The 20,167-nt window shown below is 43.3% G+C and overlaps 2 protein-coding genes across 2 annotated transcripts; one reads left to right on the top strand and one right to left on the bottom strand.

The window, feature by feature from the left end:
* Window positions 1-3,709: 3,709 nt before the first annotated feature.
* Window positions 3,710-7,831, bottom strand: birc5a (baculoviral IAP repeat containing 5a). Its single transcript, XM_088927827.1, has 4 exons — window positions 7,608-7,831; window positions 6,271-6,380; window positions 5,419-5,536; window positions 3,710-4,069 (listed from the first exon to the last, which is right to left on the bottom strand). Exons 1-4 carry the CDS (start codon window positions 7,713-7,715, stop codon window positions 3,977-3,979), a joined length of 429 nt encoding a protein of 142 aa, XP_088783953.1. The 5' UTR covers window positions 7,716-7,831; the 3' UTR covers window positions 3,710-3,976.
* Window positions 7,832-8,811: 980 nt separating this feature from the next.
* Window positions 8,812-16,336, top strand: faap100 (FA core complex associated protein 100). The gene is made up of 9 exons (XM_088927397.1): window positions 8,812-9,140; window positions 9,718-9,836; window positions 10,198-11,075; window positions 11,448-11,601; window positions 12,059-12,849; window positions 13,296-13,432; window positions 13,869-13,985; window positions 14,593-14,679; window positions 15,113-16,336. Exons 1-9 carry the CDS (start codon window positions 8,892-8,894, stop codon window positions 15,239-15,241), a joined length of 2,661 nt encoding a protein of 886 aa, XP_088783523.1. The 5' UTR covers window positions 8,812-8,891; the 3' UTR covers window positions 15,242-16,336.
* Window positions 16,337-20,167: the final 3,831 nt, after the last annotated feature.

Here is a 20,167-nt window from a genome sequence, read left to right on the forward strand (position 1 = left end):
ACTGATGATATTAGTTTCTTCAGGGATAGTCTTATCCAGGGTGACATGCAGTAATATAAATTCAAGTTCAGTAAATAAACAGAGTAATGTAGAAAAAATGTATAATCAAGTACAGAAATTGAATAAATCAGCATAAAGATGACCTACAGGAACAGGAAGGTCAGGTGCCCAATAGAGGGGCCATTACAATATTTGCAATATATTTGTCCCTAGTTATAGAATTCGCTTCATTAAGAAATCTGGTAAATAACCTGAATTTTATTCTCCTATTTTCTTTCTGCTTGGAGTAATATACTGTATATATCACTTCCCATTCCTGCTAAGCTGCAGGGTTTACTTGAAGACATTGTGACACTGATAACATTTGTATGGCAAGAAGTGTAAAGATCGTCACCCCTGCCTCTCTCTGAAGGTGATGAATGGGTGTCTGGGAGACAAAGGGGTTAGGAGAGACAGCACCTGTCCAACATGTTCGGAAAGAACATGAGAAGAGTGCTCAGCATGTAAATGTGCACTTCAAAAGAGGCTAGAAGGCTCAGCTGATGAAAAGCCTTTCTTGCAGGTGAAGGAACTACCGTGCTGGAACTTGAAAAGGAAGTTTTTTATTTCTGTAAGCGAGTGGCCAGGCCATCAGTGCTGGAGTTTCACAGCTCTCGGGTCCTGGGTTGGACTGTGTGGGCTGTGGGACTATGTGTGGAGTTTGCATGTCCTCACTGCATTCACGTTGATGGGCTCCAGCTTCCTTCGACATTACAGAAGCATGCTGCACAGATTGAACAGTGTTTCTAAACTGTCCCATGCGTGTGCCCAGCAATGGACTGGCATCCCATCCAAGGTGTCATCCTATCTTAATTCTTCGGTCTGCTGGCTCTGGTTTCAGCTTGGTGCAAGTATCGGTAGAATGAAGCTGCTCTGCGATAGATGGATTTTCTTTAGGAAGCATACAGAGTGACCTGATACACTGAATGATATTAGTTACATTTTTGACAGTCTTTTTTAACGTTAGGAGTGAGATACAGACTCCATCTACAGGCTGTTAGGTCATAACAGGCTGTTAGCTCATACTAACACACATGCTCAAACTGACCTGCGAAAGGCACGCGCTAATGAGCACAAGCTTCAAGAGCATAAAAATATGTAATAATGGAAAAGCTCATTCAATATCTGCCTCATAATTCTTCAAATACAGAGGCTTTATCTTCCCCTAAAATGAAAAACATGCAAAATTTAGCATGAAAATTTGTGACATGAAAGTTAAAGGCAGTACCAGATTGCGGCCGCAGATTTCAGTAACCTTTTCCGACCTTTATAAATCATGAACCAATTCTTATTAGCACTTCAAGAACTAATCTATAAGGCTTGATTGGGACACAGAAGGATAAGTGGATCGTGAGTGCTTCTCATAAGTTTTAAAAATAATGAAATCAATTTCATGGATTGACGATGCAATTACAGCATATAGCTGGATTTAGAAGTTATATGGCAAAACGAATGAAGATGTAGACCTGTAATGAAACTAAGCAGGCATAATGAAGCGGCAGCCCTTCCTAATGAATATTAATTCCAAATATGTACATACAGCAATGAAAGAATTGGAGCAGTACTGCATACTTTAAACAGGTTCTCAATCTATTGCCAACTGAAATTGGGATTTCAGAGTAAACAGTACTATATAACACACAAAAGCACAAAATTCAAAATTAGTATTGCATTGTTAGAAGGTATAATACACAAAAAGGAGACAGTCACATGAAATTGTTTTGCTAATTTAGATGACTATGTCTATAGTCTATAGCACCCATATAGTATTTTAGGTTGCAGTTCATTTCAGGGGGCATTTAGAAGGCTATATTGTATATGTAGCTCAAACCAGAAAAGACATTTAGTAACCTCTTCCCAGATTTCTAGTCAAACTAAATAGCTCATGACCCCCAGTGCAGAATCGGGTCTTTGCCTGGACAACTTACATCAGCATTCTGCTCCCCACCCCCCACTCTATAGGATGTGGGGAAAAAAAACAGGGCACTTCAACCTACAAAATTGTACAGATGAATGATCTTCTTCCCACTTGTACACTCCCCTGTTGTGTGCACAACAAAGGCAAGACAGTGCAAATTACTGCGCAATTTACTGAGCAATTTCATCTCCCGATGAATATGAGTTCTGCTGTGCATGGACCAGATAGCACTGACTTTCGAAAATAAGGGCTGATAATATAAAACTAGGTTTTTGTGGATAATATGGTACATCTTTCTGAAGCACTTTAATAAGGCCAACTAATTAGTGCTTACCAACTGATAAACTACAAAGAAAGGAGTGTGCAACACCCCAGTTCCAGGTAAAGAATGAAAGCAACGACAACAGACATTCAATGAATGAATTACTAATTTATTTGCCTGATTCTATTATCCCAAGCACGTTACATTTGCACAGCTGGGTATTTTACTGGAGCAATAGGAGTGAATATCTTGCTGAAAGGTACAACAACAGTGTCTCAGCTTGGATTTGAACATACAACCTTCTATTACTAGTCCAGAACCCTGATCACTGCTCCATGCTGTACATAAACCTACAAACGGGAGCTAAAAACAGAAATTGTGTAAATAGCGTAGCTGGATTATTTAAGCATTAACGTACTGGCTTAAAGCTAGGCGCCCAACAGAAAAAAAAATGTTTGCATCCAAAACATATGGATATTAATTATTTTGTATTCTAAATGTATATTGTATTTTGCTTAAATAGTGGCATGTGGTCCAATGCAAAACTCAGATCTAAAGTAGAAGTTCCAGAGACCAATCAGGTTTATATATTCATGTTATTGAAAAATGTGAATCATGCAAAAAAAGATCTTACAATCAAGTTTTATAGAAAAAGCTGACTAGTCACTAGAGTAGCAAGTTGTTCCTCCATCTAAAATACTTTTTGCAAATGAACACAAATGTGACCTTAGGATATTTTAGACTCCACTCGAAAATTTTGTAGCTGCACATAGATTCTCCTGCAAAAGGCATTGCACCTGAACTTTAATAACAGACTTGTTTCAAAAAAGCTTTAATAAAAGTCATACAACTAACTTTCACTATTATGAGAAAGCCTTATATGAGAGAAAAAAAAATTAAAATTGCTTCTATGCAAGTAGACAGCTAAAACAAATAACGTATTAAACAAACAGCTCCTTGCTCATTCGTTTCCTTGAGTACAGAAAGGTCCTTTAAAAAACCTTGCTTACAGCAGCAGCCTTTTCCCTTTTCAGAGGATTGTTCCATTTCAAAAGATTGTTTTCCAGCAAGGGTTGAAAATAAGGTCAAGGAGTTGGTTAAAGATGCTTAATGAACAACCACACTACCCACCACTATAGACCTTAAGAGTCTGACAATCTCCTTATCCATTTAACATCTTCCCACTATAGACAGGCCTTATGAAGAAAAAGAATTTCATAAATATTTACAGCAGGATTTGTCTAAAATGAACCCGCTGCAATGCTCCCAACTGTCAGTAAGACCACTGAGCTCAACCAGAGTAGGTGAGATAGTGCTTTTTCTTACCGAGTGCAACTTTCAACTGTGATGTCCTCTTAAATGCAGTTCTGATAGTAGAGATATGATTGGAAGCATTACACTTTCATTATAAAAGGCACAGGATGAAAAATTAGATTTGAATTTTGGGTAGCTAAATGAAGGATCCTTGACTGATACAGGGGAGATCAAAGTGAGTTTTCTAAAAGTACTTTATTACTGTAGTGCGTGACAGGACACACAACTATTTACAAGGCAGAAAGCAAGAACATCTGAAGTGTCTCAGAAAAATAAATATATACATACGCTTGCAAATGATGAGCACACTAAGGGAAATGAAGCACAATTAACACTTGAAGCCGTGGGCTGCGATAGCAGAGCACTTGGCTCAGCAGTATGCCCTTCACCACAGGAGACGTAAGCACGCAGTGCCTGCAGCTGCAGCCCTCTCATCATTCTCTTCATTCTTCATCCATTGCAGATTTAACCACCTCAGCCCGTGTGTTTTTAGCCGCTCCCTCGAATTTCTCAATGATTTGATTGCATCTTTTGCTCTGTAATGGGAAAGAACATTTCTCTCAACACTGGGAGTTGAATGCATTGCACTTCTTACCACAGGCTATTGTACAAGTGTATGACCATAGGTCTGCCCGCAATTATATTCCCAGATACCACCTAAAAAAGTAAAAGGCTGCTGTAAGTCAGAGGATCGCAGAAATACAGCATCTTCTTAGTAATGCATTCTCTATGGAACAGTTAATTAAATCATCTGAATCAATGCTCAGACAGTAATATTCATTATTTAATACCGAACCCAAATATTCAATTATGTACTCACAGTGAGCACTAAAAATGTACTTTCGCTAAAGTTTTAGAATATTGCCAAGCTTTATGCAATATCACAAAACGAGATTAAACACCCACATTTCCTCTTCTAAGCCATGCTATTTAGTAAGAAACCCGATGCGAAGTCAATCAGATTACTGAAATAAGCTCCTGTTCCTGTCTTCCCCAGGTCCATTTGAATGTCACTTGTGTAGCCCATGTTGTGAGGTGTGCACAGGCTACGGCACTTTCAGAACAGCAACAGGCCACAGTGACATGAGGGATTACTGAATTTTAAAATACCTCAAGGGCCTCACAGCAAACCCATCACTTATACCTTAATTCTTTGCAGTTCCTAAAAATATTTGCTTTTATATTCAAATTTGATCTTTACAATGATGGACAGGACTACATTTGCAGTTATAAAACAGCTTGCAGTTTATAACGCACCCCTCGGGAATAACCTTCATCATGTTGATTACATAGTCGCCTTGCACAACATTCATCGTTTGATGGAATCAAACACTTACGAATATGTAATAGAAATACTTCCATCTCAACTTGTAAAAATGCAATTTAAATTTAGAGGGAAAAGTTAGATAAAAAAAGTACTCGTTCCTCCACAAAACAGTACATATCAAGGCTAATAAAAACAAAAGGAGTTAACACTCGCATGAAAAAAACTAGCCGCCGAGGTAGAAATCAAAAGCCAACAGCCAGGATACAAGGCTAACAGCACACAAATGAGGGAGCGCCTCCTCTCACACACACAGTAAATAGGACAGGAACCCACTCGCTGGACACGTTGACGAGCACCAAATTCAGGACGCTCAGCTGATCTCTTCAGACCCTCAGTGCAGCATTCTGTGCGTGCCAACGGTGTCAAGCAACAGTGAGTTTTAGAAACACTAATTAAAATGACTCTAGACAAAATGCCACGTAATCAACGATAGCTGTAGGTCTTTCCTTCGCAGGTGTTGCAGTATAACCAGTTGGACATTTCACTGGGAGCTTTAGCGAGCACAGGGAAGGAAGCCTCAGTGGCAAAGGCCACGCTCAGTCACGCAGCTGTACTCACAATGTAGGACTTCTGCCTCTCTTTCTGCAGCCTGATGAACTCCTCCACTGTAAGCTCCTCCACATCCTTCTTCAGGTTAATGAAAGCACAAGACGGGGAATGGGACTTATGTTCCTTCCTGACAGAGGCATTAAACAAGTTATTAATTCCTATGTACAAAAAAAAAGTCAAAGAGGATTAATTTTTTTTCTCAAATAAAACTGAAAAGGTCACAAAGCTAAGCTGCACTATACCAGATGCATAAAATTAATTCTTGTGAGCAGCATCGCAAATTTCAGTTCTTGGCTGTCGCTGAACTACATTAATGGCCTTAAAATCAATTAGCGGAAGACAGCTGGCTTCATGTGGACTACAGTGTCACATTAAGAAAATCTAACATCTTTACCTAACAAAGTTATGGAAAAACAGATGTGCTACCATATTTGTGCTCCTACACAAAATATAATTCTTCGGAAGATAATCAGATGCTTTTAATTAACCTTTGCAGGCTTCTCTTAAGTTAGTAGATGCAGGTAATGCTTTTGTTTAAAAGACCAAGGAAAAATTTAACTTTGTTAGAAACTGCTGCTCACTTCTTTTTAACTCTTGCACCTCCACAGCCCTGTTAAATGGTGACCCTTTTGTTCAAGTGGACCAACCCAACTCCTTATCCAGCAGCACTGCATTGTTTATCTTGTAAAAGATGGCCAAATCTAAAGGTTGGGATTAGGAAAGCATGAATACATGCTACAACACAAGAAGAAAAAGGTAACTGACCATTGACTGCTGGCAAGACGCTACTCTGATGCACAGTGATTTGAAAACGTTTTGAGCGTCAACTCCCTGAGTAACGCAACGCCTCTGGTTACTCACACAGGGTCATCCTCCGGCTCCCAGCCCTCCAGCTCCTTATAACAGACGAAGCACTGAGCCACATCGGGGCTGTTGTCAGTGGGAGTGTGAAGAAATCCTGCCTTCGCCATCTACCCACGAGAAGAAAACGGCTTTCAGAAACGTTGTCAAAAAGTCAAGACGTGCCAGTTGTGGGATATGGGATTTCTAAAGCTCACCAGGCCATATTTACAGAAGCCAAAATAAGCAAATGTCCAAGACAAAAAAAATCCAACCTTGTGTACATTTACAGTCCACCATGTGTATTATACTGTACTGAAGGAATAATCATAGACTATATGACAAGCTGCAAGACTCATTATTCTAGCTTGTGTGTGTAGTATAGTGCGCACACATGTGTATAATAAGAGATCATGTTCCCCAGGAATCCAAAAACAGCTGGTATATTTGCTAGTGAAAAAAAAAATCCGTAGTGATTACGTTTGTGATGTGCAGATAAAAAAAGTAAAAGCAATAGAGCTATAAAAATCCAACAACCTCAGCTACTGTGCAGAGACTCCTATACTCAATAATTATTGATACGTTTACTGTTAATATCAATACCTTCTGACAATGTCATGCTCTTAGTATCCATTAATGTAACTTTAGTGCTTAGTATCCATTAACTATAATAAAATGGAAGCGATGGGCCAACATTTTCCTGAATTATAAATCACATAAAAATAAAAAAAAAACGTGAAAACATAACCAAGCATTGAACTACAGTCTGCCCGATACCTAATCAGGCTATTCTTCTGAAAAACAGGAGTGTTAAGATTTTGGGGACGAACAACTTGGAAAATAATGTTTTGATTCTTATCGAGTCACTGCAACGTTTTAAGAGATATCGACAGATCATCGGATAAAGCATACATTACGGATGAAGACCAGTGAAGCCCCCGGCGGAGTCGTCTATTATAAGCATTATAAACTGCAATGCGTCTCGCAAACTGATGATTGTGTGTTCGAGATAAGTAATAACTAATCAACCGGGCGAATCCAACCATGACACAAGCATTCGGATAAAGGTACGAATCGCCTCGCGTCGAACAGTTAGAACCTGAAAAAAAGATCTAACACACTTCAAAGCCGATTACTACCATTATTATTATCAAGGTAGATTAAGAAAACAATTGAAGAGACATCCAAAAATTAAACAGGCCAAGCTACGGTTACAGAAATAGAGGATTAAATTTAGGCTTTTATAACGGGCAGATCAACTGTTAACTGATAAGAGCTTTTAAAACATTTATAACAAATTCTTGTAAAAACTTACACTCTTGGAGTATTTTATTTTTAAAAACGAATACAGGACTTACATTTTCCGGCGTACAAGCACAACCCTCTTGAAAAGGCCATCCTGAAAAAGTATCCAAACGGTTTTTATAGAAGTACATTTTAATATGATCTCCTTGCATCACATTCATATTCTAACTTTTAAAATAATAAAAAAGTATTTAAAATGTTAAACTTTAATGCTTTAAAAAATATTTTCTTCTATAATTTCTCAGTCACACTTGTTTACACCGCCTCTGATATTCGTTTAAATTTCCAGCGCGGTTATTCATTGGCTAAAACGTCATTTCCGTTGACGCGCCCATTCCCCTGTTGTTTTCTGGGAATTGTAGGCGGTTCGCTTACATTAATTTTTTTCACAAGTTTTCTGGCCCAAGAATCACTTTTTCCAAGAACTCCAACCCCAATAAAGATACAATCCATTGTAAATGTTTAAATGAAAAGAAACAACGTAAATATTGATTATCGAATATAAAAAGCAGAACATAGGTCCAATAACATTACATAACGACAAGGCTCCGAATACATACATCCCTCTGAATTTATTAGACAAATTCTGTTAAAATAACATTTCCCATGTTGTTAAATTCTGGTTATATTGGATTCCGCTGTTCTTGTATTTGACATGCTGAACAGTACCAGTGTTAAGTGTTGAAATTGTAGCAACTCCGAAGTACACAAAATTAATCTTTAGTTTACAATAACTTAACGTCTGCCGCCACCAAGCGGTTCTCAGAAAGATTTGTGTGCGTCCGCGTCCTAACGAAACCGCAAATTCAGAATAAGAGCGGTGATTGGACGTTAAACCGTCAATAACATTTCTCCCACCCCTTTAAAGTAATTCTATCCTCTTATTGGTTTATTTCGTGCCCACTGACCTTCGACCCTACGCCTTAAACTGCGATTGGTGCGTACTCTCCGGAGCGGTAACTATGAGGAAGGAGCTGGTTAGTAACTACACGGGGTGTGAGAATGTCGTCAATGTTTTCACAATCGCTTTACCTAGGTGGTGATGTAGACGTATGTAGTACAATGAGAAAGTACGTGAATCCTATATAATGTTGTATACCTTATTGTTAACGTAATTTCCATCGTAATTTAAAAAATGGGGACTAACTATGTAGCTTCTGTATGTTAAGCTCATACGAATAATAATAATAACATGTTTTAATAACATGAGGTCTTTAGTGCACTCTGTAATTGCAGTACACAGGACGGACAGTGATAATCGTGCAAGATAAAAAGTTGAGTCACATGTGAGTTTGGATGCGGGTCCTTTCATTAAGTGACAAGTCAAGATTTATTCCATGCTGAAAAGAAAAACAAAGCGACACGACGTTTCGACTGCGGAGCCTTGGACTTTTTTTTTTTTAAGTGAGCCCGGTGTTTCCCGGTGTGCGGCGATGGCAGACGGCAGGTGTACAGTGGAACCCCTGGCCGGGTTCCAGCGCCCCTCAGGCTCCGCGCAGGTGCTCACCTGCGGGCCCGACCTGCTGCTGCTGCGGAACGGGAGCGAGAGAGTGTTCGTGTACAGCAGCCGTGAGGCGAGAGTGCAGGTACAGTACCCGACGTGCTGGAGAAACCTCGGTGTCGCACGACGGCAGATCAGGGCATGAACACAGTTCTTCGAAAGCGCAAGGAAGTTTATCTGTTGTTTTCAGTGGTTTATTTTTTTTTAATTTTCGGTGGGGTTCTGATGGTCCACGGTACGACTCTATCGGTCTCGCCTTTATGTGAGCTCTCAAAGGCGCTGCAGCCGTGTCCGGGAATAACTGTTTCATCTGCTGTCAGTCTCCCCCTGTCCTAACTAAAGATTGTGCCTATGGCATTATTCCAGGGACCAGGCCAGAAACTTTCTCTTCTCTTTTACCTTACTTGCAAATTGTTGAACCACACAGAACTTGAAATGTTTCTGTTCCATATGATTTTAACACTCTGGAGGGTTTGTTAAAAAATATATAAAAATAGTGCTGCTGGGAAGTAGCTGAGGGGGTTTCTGTCATGTATTAAAATGGGGGAGTATATTCTATCAAAGATTTCGAAAAGGAAACAAAGTTCGGTGTCTTGAATAGGTTGTTAATACCGTCTGTACTGAGTCTTGGGTGGTAAATCCGTGTCTATTTTTTCCGGCAGGCCGTCTATATTTTTGCTGGCCGTGTTACTCAGCTGCTGGAGAGCCCCGACTGTCGATGCATTTTTGCTCTGTGCCAAAACGATGGAATTTACTGCACCTCGCTGCATCAGATCGGCAGGTGAGACCAGCATAAGTGCGAGACCCTGGATGTTCTTTAGAGTACAACTCTGTACCCAAAGAGTGGTGGGGGTCTGGAACAAGCTACCCAGCTGTGTGGTTGAAGTCAATACTCCTTCAGGGAAGCCTGGATGAGATCCCTGGATCAATAAGCTATTAACTTCCCAATGGGTCAGATGGTCTTCTCATTTGTTATCGGTTCTATTTTCTTCAGATGGCAAGCTGGGATACAATTAAAGAAACAAGTGGGTTTTTTTTCAACACTGAGGATTAGTATGGGGAAGCAGGCTTACCCTGAAATTCCCTGTTTTATGATCAGCTTTCTAATTGATAATCTGGTTGTTTTTTTTCCTCCTACATAGGGAGCCGTCTCCCACAGCTACTGAGGCAGCACCTAAGAGCCCAGTCCTGGTTACGGTGCCTCCCGATGCCTGTGTGCTGAAAGACCCAGGTGCCTGCTCTTTTGCTGTGCTGGAGAATGCGCTGGTGGCAGTGGCATGCAGTGGCACGGCGTGGCAGATGGGTTTTTATGAAGTCCCAGCAGGATCCACAGGGAGCTGTAAGAAAGTGGAGGAGCTGTGCATCCCCGTTCTGTCAGCAGGGTGTTCCAGCGCCTACGGGGGTGGAGAAGAGGCCGTACCCCCTGTTCTGTGTTGCATATACCCTCATGGAGCAAAAGCAAAGGCCACAGCAGGCAGCAGCAGCAGTCACTTGTTCTTGGAACAGGTCCTCTTCAGGCTCCTCTTTGGTGTGGATGCGGCTCTGCTGTCCTCTCCCATAATCCTGTGCGGCCTGCCGGATGGGCGTCTTTGCTGCCTGCCTCTGCGGCGACCGGGGAACCCCGAGGCCGAGGGCGGGGAGTCCCGGGTGAAAGTGCTCCACCATCTGGGCCAGCCGATCGCCTTCATTGGAGCGTGGGGCGCCGGGGGCGACGACAGGGGATCCAGCTGCCTGCTGGTGGTTGGCAGCAGTGGCAGGGCTCTGCTGATGCTCGCTGAGGGCGAGGTGGAAGGCCGTGCTCTGGAGTTCCGAGAAAGGCACCTCTCTATCCGCGTGCAGAGCGCTTGTCTCGGCACCAGTCAACTCTTTTACAGCACGGGCTCTGACCTCCTGGCTGTGCAGCTCTGCCCCAGCCCTTCTGGGGACAGACCAGATCTATGGACCCCGGCCCTGCAACCCCCTGTCAGCCTGAACGTCTGCAGCCTCATCGCACTGTCCAGACCCACAGAGACACCTGCAGGTACTGGAGACTACATCCAGGCTTTACAGTCTTGATGCGGTGCGGGTGTTAAAATATAAATGCACCGGGCAGATTTTCACAAATTAACTGTAGCTGGTAGATTATCCTTTTTGCAGTTCAAAGTGGTGAATCGTGTTTTTTTGGAAGCAGTTCCAGTGGAGCAATTAACATGTAACAAATTTTAAGAAAAGATTCTCACATTGACTGCAAATTTAGACTCTGAAGGAATCGCGGTAAAGACAACAAGTGTCGAGGCGAAGGCAGCAAAATTGTTGAGTCCCCACTTTAGTTCTTTAAATGTACAGTCTGTGATCGTGCTGGTGTTTCTTTAAAGGCCCGTGCAGCTGAAGAGTGTGTCTCTGTGGTGTACAGGGGCTGTGAAGCTGTTCGCTGTATCACTCAAGGGGAGGCTGCTGAGGGTGACTCTGCCTCAGAAGTCACACAGGGCTCATGGGACACTGTCAGCAGCACAGGTGGGCCAGAAAGTGAGGGACCTTCTTGCTGGCATTGGAAATGTCTCGGATAGGTGAGGACAGAAAACAACATGTCATGCATGTGTTCAGAATGAAGTGTAGTAATCTTACTGGGAGTGTACCGCATATGCTTAAAAGAGGAAATGTACAGTTACACAAAATTAAGTCATTTGGCCGAATATATAAATTCTTATATATTTACCAGAATAACTGTCAAACTGTGTGTGGATTACATAAAACAGGATTATACCATAATGCACGTATATGTTTGTATTATACTTGAATAATTTTATTCATTATTTCAGTCCATGAATGTATTGTGACCTGTGGTTTTATTATTATCTTTCTGCATCATTTATGTATGCGTAGGAAAGTTATGACTGTTATCTTGTCTATTCAGCTCATCAATTCATATCTTTAGGGGAGTTAGATCTCAGTGTTTTTCCACTATTGTCAGTGTGTTTTATAATTGGATTTTGCCAGTGCTCTTTTCTTTCCTTACCTTTCCAGAGTTTCTTCTTTAAAAAGCTGCATTCACCTGAAAAATGACGCCCTGAGGAACCTCAACCAAGTTTTCAATATCTGCTGCTTGCTGCTGCCCAATCAGAGGAGTGCAGGGGGTGGTCCTTGCCCTGTGCGTCCTATCAGCTGCCATGTCCGGGTCAGACGCAGTTGCATACTGCAGCAAGAGATGCTGTTTCTGAGCTGCGTCCTGCAGAATTCCAGCGATTACATTCTGGAACAGGGCTGGACTCTGTGTGTACAGCTGATTTATCCCCCTTACCCTTTGACCGCGCAGGGTGAACGTCCTACCAAGACTTACTCCTTCCCGTTCGATAAATTGCTTCCAGGTAAAAACCTAGAAGTGACCCTGCCACTAGCCGCAGAGAGTGAGTTAGCCCTCCCTGTGACGGTCTGCTGCTCCCTCATGTACTTTCTGCAAAGCATCCTGGGAGAGGAGGAGTGCAGATGGACCCCTAGGAGCCAGCCTTCACTCTCCCAGCTGGTAAAAGACTCTGGTTACATCAGCCTGGTTTTAGACACCCAGACGGTGGACTGGTTGGACTGTCTGTGGGTCGGTTGTCCTGCCACTCAGGGAAGCAACTCCAGGCCCAGCTCAGGTTCTGGTGTTGACCTGGTCCAGACCCTCCTGACCTCGTCCCGAAAGGCCCAGCAACAGGACTCTGAGGGAGCTCCACTGAAGACACTCCCACAGCTGAGCACGGAAGGGGGGCCTTTTGTAGTGTCCCTCAAAGTGTCCTCAGACCTGCTGAAAACTGGACTGCAACTCTCCAGTTCAGGTACTGTTTATCAGTTTCTCCAGAAAGCCGCTAACTCTAGGTAAGGGCTGTGGGACCCAGGAGCTGATCTGGGAAGCACTGGGCGTAAGGCAGGACTGCACCTTGGATGTGACCAAAAGATGCAAGGCAAAAAAAAAACAAACCCACACACACTCAGCACCTGGCATTCGAGCCCAGAACCCCAGAGTTAAGACCTTAAATGTTTTCTTTTAAATTTTAGGTTTAGTCTTTTGCTTTGTAACCATTAACATCCTCTTGTGTCATGATTAGAATTCTAATTTCAATACCAGGTGGTATCCTATTTTCTCCTAAGTGAATGCAATAGTCACATTAAAAAGAAACTTGTCTCTGATGATAAATAGGTAATAGAGATATCTTTGCCTCTGGATAACTGTTGTTTCAATTGGAAGCTCTTGAGTTGTAACATTGAGTCTGTGTTGCTGCAGGTCCCTCTGTGTCCAGCGCAGTGTTGCACTGGTTGGTGTCCTGCAGCCCTGCTGGGGAGAACATTGCGTTTGAGGACATTCCTGTGCTGTCTGCTGTCTGCCCTGGGGGGGCCTCTCTGAGGCTGCTGGCTCAGGAGGTATGTGAATGCAGAACGCGAGCTTCATTCCACCCAGGAATTCCCTTGCATTTCTTTGATCTTCGCCTTAATAGGTAAACGTACTGTCGTGTGCCTTTGGTGTTTTGTTCATCTCTGGCTACTAGAGAAGCTAGCAACTAATTAAATTTATGCACTACTTTTCTTTGCAATTGACAATCAAATTTAACTTTTTTTACCTTCGTTATTATTTTTGTACATGTTTCTAGTAAGATTTGAAAACAGACTTTCAATTCTGTTTGTTGAGACACATCTCTGCACATCCTCACTTTGACAGGGCATTTTCTGTCGTTCTTGTGCTTGTGTTACGTGTTATATTGTGTTTCCATAAGGTGGCTTGCATGATCCCCTGCGCCCCCTGTTGTATAGAGCAATCCTGTGTCTTTTGTGAGCTCTGGAAAAATATTCCATCTTGCAGGTAACCGTGAGCGACTTGTGCGCTGATGGGCCGATCACAGCTGTGGAGATCCGGATTGAGAGCTCCTCATTGGCTGAAGTGTGCGGGCTGCACTTTGCCGTGTTACGGCGTCTCCAGGTGAAGAATCTGTGCACTTTCCTGTAATTTCAGTCTGGTTCTTCAGAGGCCAGAGCCCCATAAATATACCAGTTCAAGCACCCGTGCCTCTATGTCCTCCTAGCAGATTGTAAGTGACTCAGCCTTATGGGTATAACTCCTGTTCTTTTTGTTGGAGGATGAGCCATGTAGACATGTTTCTCTTACTCCCATCTGTCTGAGACGTGCATTGTTTTCACAGAGCTGGTACGGCTTGGAGGAGCTGCGTATCTTTTGCTGATGGTGCTGCAGGCACCTGGCAAGTCACAGTGGTCAACTGTGTGCTAGAAAGAATGGTTCATTAATTCCAGCCTTACTCCTGCGGAGCTTAGCCAGTCGTGTGCTGCCACTTGCGGCAGTCAAGTCACAATCCGCTGATGACACAGACCAAACATGAACCAGCAGCACCAGGACTCTAGGGCTCAACCTGTCCTTTGAGTGTGCATTTTTTTGTGCTATTTCCTTTGGAGTGACATGATTGTAATTCCAGGTACTGTTTCTGAGTAAACTGTTTCACCACCAAGCTAACCCACATATCTGGGGTGTGCTCTGACATTGCTGCGCCTCTCTTTTTTCCTGATGGCATCAGACTCTGCTCAAGGAGGGGGTCCCTGAGGCTGGAGCTGCAACGCGGTTAAAAGGACAGAGCTTTGTACAGCTCTTACAGCACACGGAGGTGAGTGAGACCTGCTGTGTACGTACTTCCCCTGTCTTCAGGGGTTAGGTTAGGTCTTTCAGGTCCACTAGAGGGATGTCTGAATTGGCAGGTTGCACCTGAGAGCTATGCTTTTGTGTACCTCTCCAAAGCACCTCCCCTTAAGACCTTCTTGCTAAGAATATGAAACCTGCCTAATGAAATCACAACTATTGGCACTCTCAGAAGGGTACAGGACGTGTCCTCAGGCCTGTTTGATAGCACCAGTGATTTCTGTGAATGATTAGTCAGAATGAATTGGACAGGCTGTCAACACACTCAGGGACATTAATAGCTGTGGTGCTGCTCCCTGAATAACAGCTGTTGTGTGAATGTAATTCATTGATGTTTATGGTGCAAATCAGCCTGTTCTCACGTCCAAAGGCACTGACATGGTGCTGTCTGATTGCTGCAGGCTTTATCGAAGGCTGTCCAGGAGGCTCGAGGACACATTGCCCTGGGACTGGGGATGTCAAGTAGGATCACCGAGAAACTGCTCCACACCTATCAGCAGCTGAGGGACAGCCCGTTCCTGATCCTTTGAGGGTACGACCTGGGGGCTCCAGGTGTCAGTCTGCCCCTCGCCCATGTCCCACGAGTGGACAGTGTGGAAAAGAGAAGACTCATCCTGACCCACCTGACGGGAGCTCCCTCCACGCTCTGGACTAGCACTGCACCAGCCAGCTCCCCTCCTGTTAGAAGCAGGGCAGTGTGAGGGCAGTGCTGGCTGTCTCATGCAGAATAGGAATAGGCTGAATAAACTACTCCAGTCTAGGACCAGAAACAAAAACAAAACGCATGGGGGGACACCTTACTATTTTGACATCAGTCGACATCCTAAAGGACAGTGTCCCTTCGCATTTCAGGGGCCTAACGTCCTCTAGCTGCCCAGTGAACAAGTGATAACCGGGCCCCTTTGAAGGGGATGAGTCCAGGGCTTGGCAGAAGAAACCAGAAGATCCTGACTTCTAATTGGTTTGACTATGAGCTCTTCATTTCGGTGCCAAGAGAATCAGATGCATCCGAATAAAGTCCTCAGCCGAAAAAGCCTACTGGTAATGTTTAAAATTAGGCATAGCCAGCCCTTCACTAGCTTAGGGGATTGTAAGGTTGCCAGCCAGATTCCTGGCCTCTTTCCCATCCACATGAAATTAATCCTGATGGAATTGATTTGTTCTAAGTGTTGCTGCGGAGGGGAGACTGGGAGTTTCTTCCTCTTAACTTCTGGGGTTTTCTGTTAGGAGAATCCAGGGTGTTGGTGCTTTGGCCTGGACACCTGAGCTGTGGGAATGATCCCTGTGTGGGGGCAGAACAGGCTGCTCTTCAGACAGGCACTGTAGTCTATACTGCACGTGTTTTGCATGCAGTTAGTTGAGCAGCCATGGAGCTGCTGAAACCCGTGCCCCTCTCGTGTGCGACTGTGGCATTATCTCCCCCTCCTCTCTGTCCCTGAAAACACTCTCCTGCTGCAGGAGAGCACTGACTACAGCCCTCCACACCTCAACGAGGAGATGCGCCGGACTGCATTTGGCTTCTGTGCTTTGAGTTCTCCCAGACTGACGGGTTTTTTTCCTCTCTTTTCAGCACGTCGAGAAGCCAGATCATTTAAAAATAAAGTTTCCACTTTTGCCTTTGAAAACTGAACTAAGATGTAAACTGTCTCTTGGTGGTAACAGCAGCATGAACCTAGCAAAGGGCAATAAGATCAAGATGTTTTTAGGTGTCTAGTAGATACAACTACAGTTAACTTACGCAAATCAAAAGCTGACATATTGCAGTGATCTTTTTCAGTTCAGGTACACAATGTATGTTGATGTTGGATATACAAACTTTTACTTTTTTAACAGTTTCTCCCATTTTTGGCTAAATCCTGATAATTTTCACTGAAAAGCCGTATATGATGTATGTGAGTATTGTTAAACGGTCTCAACTTTGCATTCTAAAATGATTTGGTTGAGCCTTTATAGTGAGTGTCCATCATTCACTGCAACAAAAGTAGTGGTTTAGCGTGTCTTTCTAATGATTTTATTCATTTAAGGCACAGAATATTATGTCATCAGCAGAGGGCAGTAGAACCTAGTCCTGAAGCTGAAATCATCGGCTTTTTTGAAACATGTTCCATGTTATCATTTTGTCGTGTAATGTGTATTGGGAATTTAGACTCACATACACAGTCGAACTGTCTGGCTCCAGGAGTGAAAAATCAAAGACGTGCAGTACATGCATGTCAGGTTTATGGGTTAAAACCACAGTGTTACCCCAGGATAAGTTTAGTATAATCTCAAAAGTGGTTGCATTAAACCTTAAGTGGATAGCTGGGGTATGTTTGGTCCCCAAGGTAATGTCGGTATGACCCTGACAAGGTAATTGTGATTATGACCCTGAGCCTCTTCCTCCTGTCTTTCATATCTTCAAGCTACTTGTCTTTCAAATCATACCCCATGCGTCTTGCTTTTTTGCTTTCATTTTACTTCATCATGCTGTCAGACTTCATAATCGGCCCCAACTTGCCTCTCAAGGGTTAAGCCGCAAGAGCCGATGTGTTCTGTAAGTGCTCTGTCTGGTTTGATTGTAGTGTGCATGGTTGCTTCCCAGACCGTCTGTCAATTTGAGTGTGGCTGCTGGGTGCCTCTGGACTTGCAGATAAACCCCTCTTAGCTTTTCAGGTATTTTCAGGCAGTGTGCTGAATGCTGTGTATTCTGATCCATGAATTATGTGGGTTTGCGTACAATCAAAACATTTTGCCCGCTCTTTTACATTACCCAGTTTCAGGGACTGGGAAATATTGCAGATAAAACTTTGATGAAAATGGTAGCTTTTCCAGGACACACACGCCTCTTTATTATAAAGTGGGACATGGTAGCATGTAATTCCTTCAAAAACAATTGTGCATTAGTATCTAGGCCATTTAATACATTCTGTTTTTCTCCTGGAAGGCGACATTTTTGAATAATGAAAATGATTATAATAAGTGCAGGAATGGCTCTGTGGAATGCAGGGGTATAACCATTAACCCAGGCATTGCCAAGAGAGCAGGAGGGAGAGACACTCATCCCTATCCTGTGTCCTCCCTCCCAGAGCTAAATTCTTGCCTTGTTATTGGCAATTTCCCTCTTTCAATCCTTCAGTGTTCTAACATTACATATGCTTTAGTTCTATAAAGAAAAAGTGCTGTGTCACAAATTGCTCAGTGTTTTCATTAACAGCTCGGGAGTTTAACTTTCTCAGTTGTGTTTTGCTGATTTTCTGCAAGATTTTTAATTTAAAAAAAATTCTAAGTGAGTAGGGCTGTGCGAGACAAATGGCTTTGTACTACTATCCTCTAAGCAAAACCTTCTCTCACATGCACTTGATCACTTGCTTTTGATTTTCCCCTTTGTGTCCGTTCGCTCTTTTATCCTGTGTCATCAATAAGAGGGATCAAAGTTTCTTTTTCTCTTTGCCGTTTCTCCTTGTTCTCTCTCTGGTCTGCCATTACGTGCAGAAAAAAAAATGAGGCCACTATTTTTTCTTCTTCTTTCTGACGATTCACCTTGTTTGTCCACTACATCCCTGGCTTCTGTTGGCCACGCTCCACCTTAAATTTGGATTCGCCAGTTATTTATTTTACACCTTCCTAGTATGGACTTCCCACGTGTTTGAGATTGGACTTCCTGGCACCGAGTCCCGTACGGCAGGAGGGAAACTGTGACTGGGAGTGGGTCCCCCTCTCTGAGCTCTTCCATGTTGGTCACACAACAGGCTCCGCAGTGCCTGGTGGGAGAGGTAGCACCAAGTGGAGGGGTGCCACGACACCAAATGTCAGTGTGTTCCCAAATGCTAAGAGGACCTGCTGTCTCTGACCCCCACTCTGTCCTACCCTGGGCCTGTCTACTACTACTCTCTGGTGCACTTAAGTGTGAGTCTGAGCCGTCACAGTCGGCTAGTAACATTTCCCAGATTCAAACCAGCGCTGCCTGGGCGACAGGCTGCAAGCCTCAGACTGACTGAACCCCTCTGCCTCTTTCCAACTTTTTCTTTAGCTCACCAGCTTCTGAAGGCCTGAGGTGAACCTCTGACTAGACTAACTGGAATCACTCTCCTCCTTTCTTCAGCCTGACCTGCCCCTCTTTTGTTTTTTTGGTGAACCACAGTTTACATTTCTCAAACACGGGAACCGTCCGACCCTGCTGGACTGCGACGAGGTCAGTTTTAGTTCGCCCTGTGCTGGCTGCTGTGGCCTGAGTGCGGTGCAGGGGGGGATGGATACGAGCTCCCTGGACAGAGTGTGGGCTGCGCTTTGCTCCAGCCAGCCGGTAAAGAACCGTTCGCATGAGCTAATTCTTCCTGACATTGACCATCGGCTCCTTTATTTATAGCGGGAGAGAATTATCTGAGATCCCAGAGAGCTGAGGGTCAGTTAAAGGACTTGAGTCCTGTGCCGTTGATATTATTATGTAGAACAGCAGTGGCACAAAGTGCAAAACCCTTTGTCACATCACCATATAGGCATGCATTTCCTCTAAATTTCCCTCATGGGATCAATAAAGTTTCTAAAACTCAGAACCAGGTGGAGGAATTAAATAGAAAATTTATAATACTGAGCATTTAATAAGATGCTAAACCTTCTGCAGCACTCCCTCAGAAGCAATGGATCGCATTCATGGTATCAGGTAGGCAGGATATTGGGGTCTGAGTCAGGTTATAGTTTGCTTTAGGACTGATTTAGTTCTAGGAACATTGCCAAGGGCCAATAAACACAATGGCATCATCATAACCACTTAGAAAGCTTGTGGCTCATTATCTCAAGCGACACACTTAAAACTAAGAACATAGGATTATATTGGTTATAAATGAGAGGAGCCCTTCAGCCCACCCAGTCCATTTGGTAGTTAGTAGCTAATTGATCCAAGAATCTCATCCGTCTGTTTTCTTGAAAGAAGCCATGGTCTAAATGAGAGCAGCTCTCCGTTCTGAGGAAATAATGCATGAGATTACTAAAAGCCGTGGTGTATCGAGAGTCGATCTGAAGTGTATGGGGTTTCAGTGGGGTGAGGCGATGCCTCTGCAGGCTGTTTGTGCTGATTTGCAGAACACATTGGGTTAAGCAGCGATATTTAATCCACAAGTCATGCCAATGAGTACTCTGGCTTTTTTTTTTCTTGGAGGCGATTTGGAATTCTGGTGACAGAATTGATCCAGTTTAATAATCTTGCTATTCCATGCAAGTGGCAGGTGCTGATTGCAGGATTGCTGTTCTTGTTAAAAAAAATCAGAAAAAGGAGTGTTATTTTTTCTAACTTTGTTCATGCAGTGCATTTGCCTTTTGCGATACTTGAAGCCGGTCCTCAGAGACCTCTAGGTAATTTGTGTCTCTGCATGATTCCACAGGACCTGTGCAGTGCTGAGGGCTGAGGCTGGCCTGCAAAGGGTGTGCTTTTTTCAGCCCTTGAAGGAAATTCTGAAGCGACAGCCCAGAAATGATAGAAA

The sequence above is a fragment of the Atractosteus spatula genome, chromosome 11, assembly GCF_055471065.1.
Source record: "Atractosteus spatula isolate fAtrSpa1 chromosome 11, fAtrSpa1.hap1, whole genome shotgun sequence".
NCBI lineage: Eukaryota > Metazoa > Chordata > Actinopteri > Semionotiformes > Lepisosteidae > Atractosteus > Atractosteus spatula.

Bases quoted from the DNA above. Each gene is read 5' to 3' on its own strand.
- birc5a (XM_088927827.1), bottom strand. From the start codon at position 7,715: ATGAATGTGATGCAAGGAGATCATATTAAAATGTACTTCTATAAAAAC. The intron at 6,381-7,607 runs GTAAGTCCTGTA...TCTCGTGGGTAG, and splicing joins GTGCTTGTACGCCGGAAAAT to ATGGCGAAGGCAGGATTTCT. The intron at 4,070-5,418 runs GTGAGTACAGCT...TTCCCATTACAG, and splicing joins AGAGGCAGAAGTCCTACATT to AGCAAAAGATGCAATCAAAT.
- faap100 (XM_088927397.1), top strand. From the start codon at position 8,892: ATGCTGAAAAGAAAAACAAAGCGACACGACGTTTCGACTGCGGAGCCT. The intron at 11,076-11,447 runs GTACTGGAGACT...TGTGGTGTACAG, and splicing joins ACCCACAGAGACACCTGCAG to GGGCTGTGAAGCTGTTCGCT. The intron at 11,602-12,058 runs GTGAGGACAGAA...TTACCTTTCCAG, and splicing joins ATTGGAAATGTCTCGGATAG to AGTTTCTTCTTTAAAAAGCT.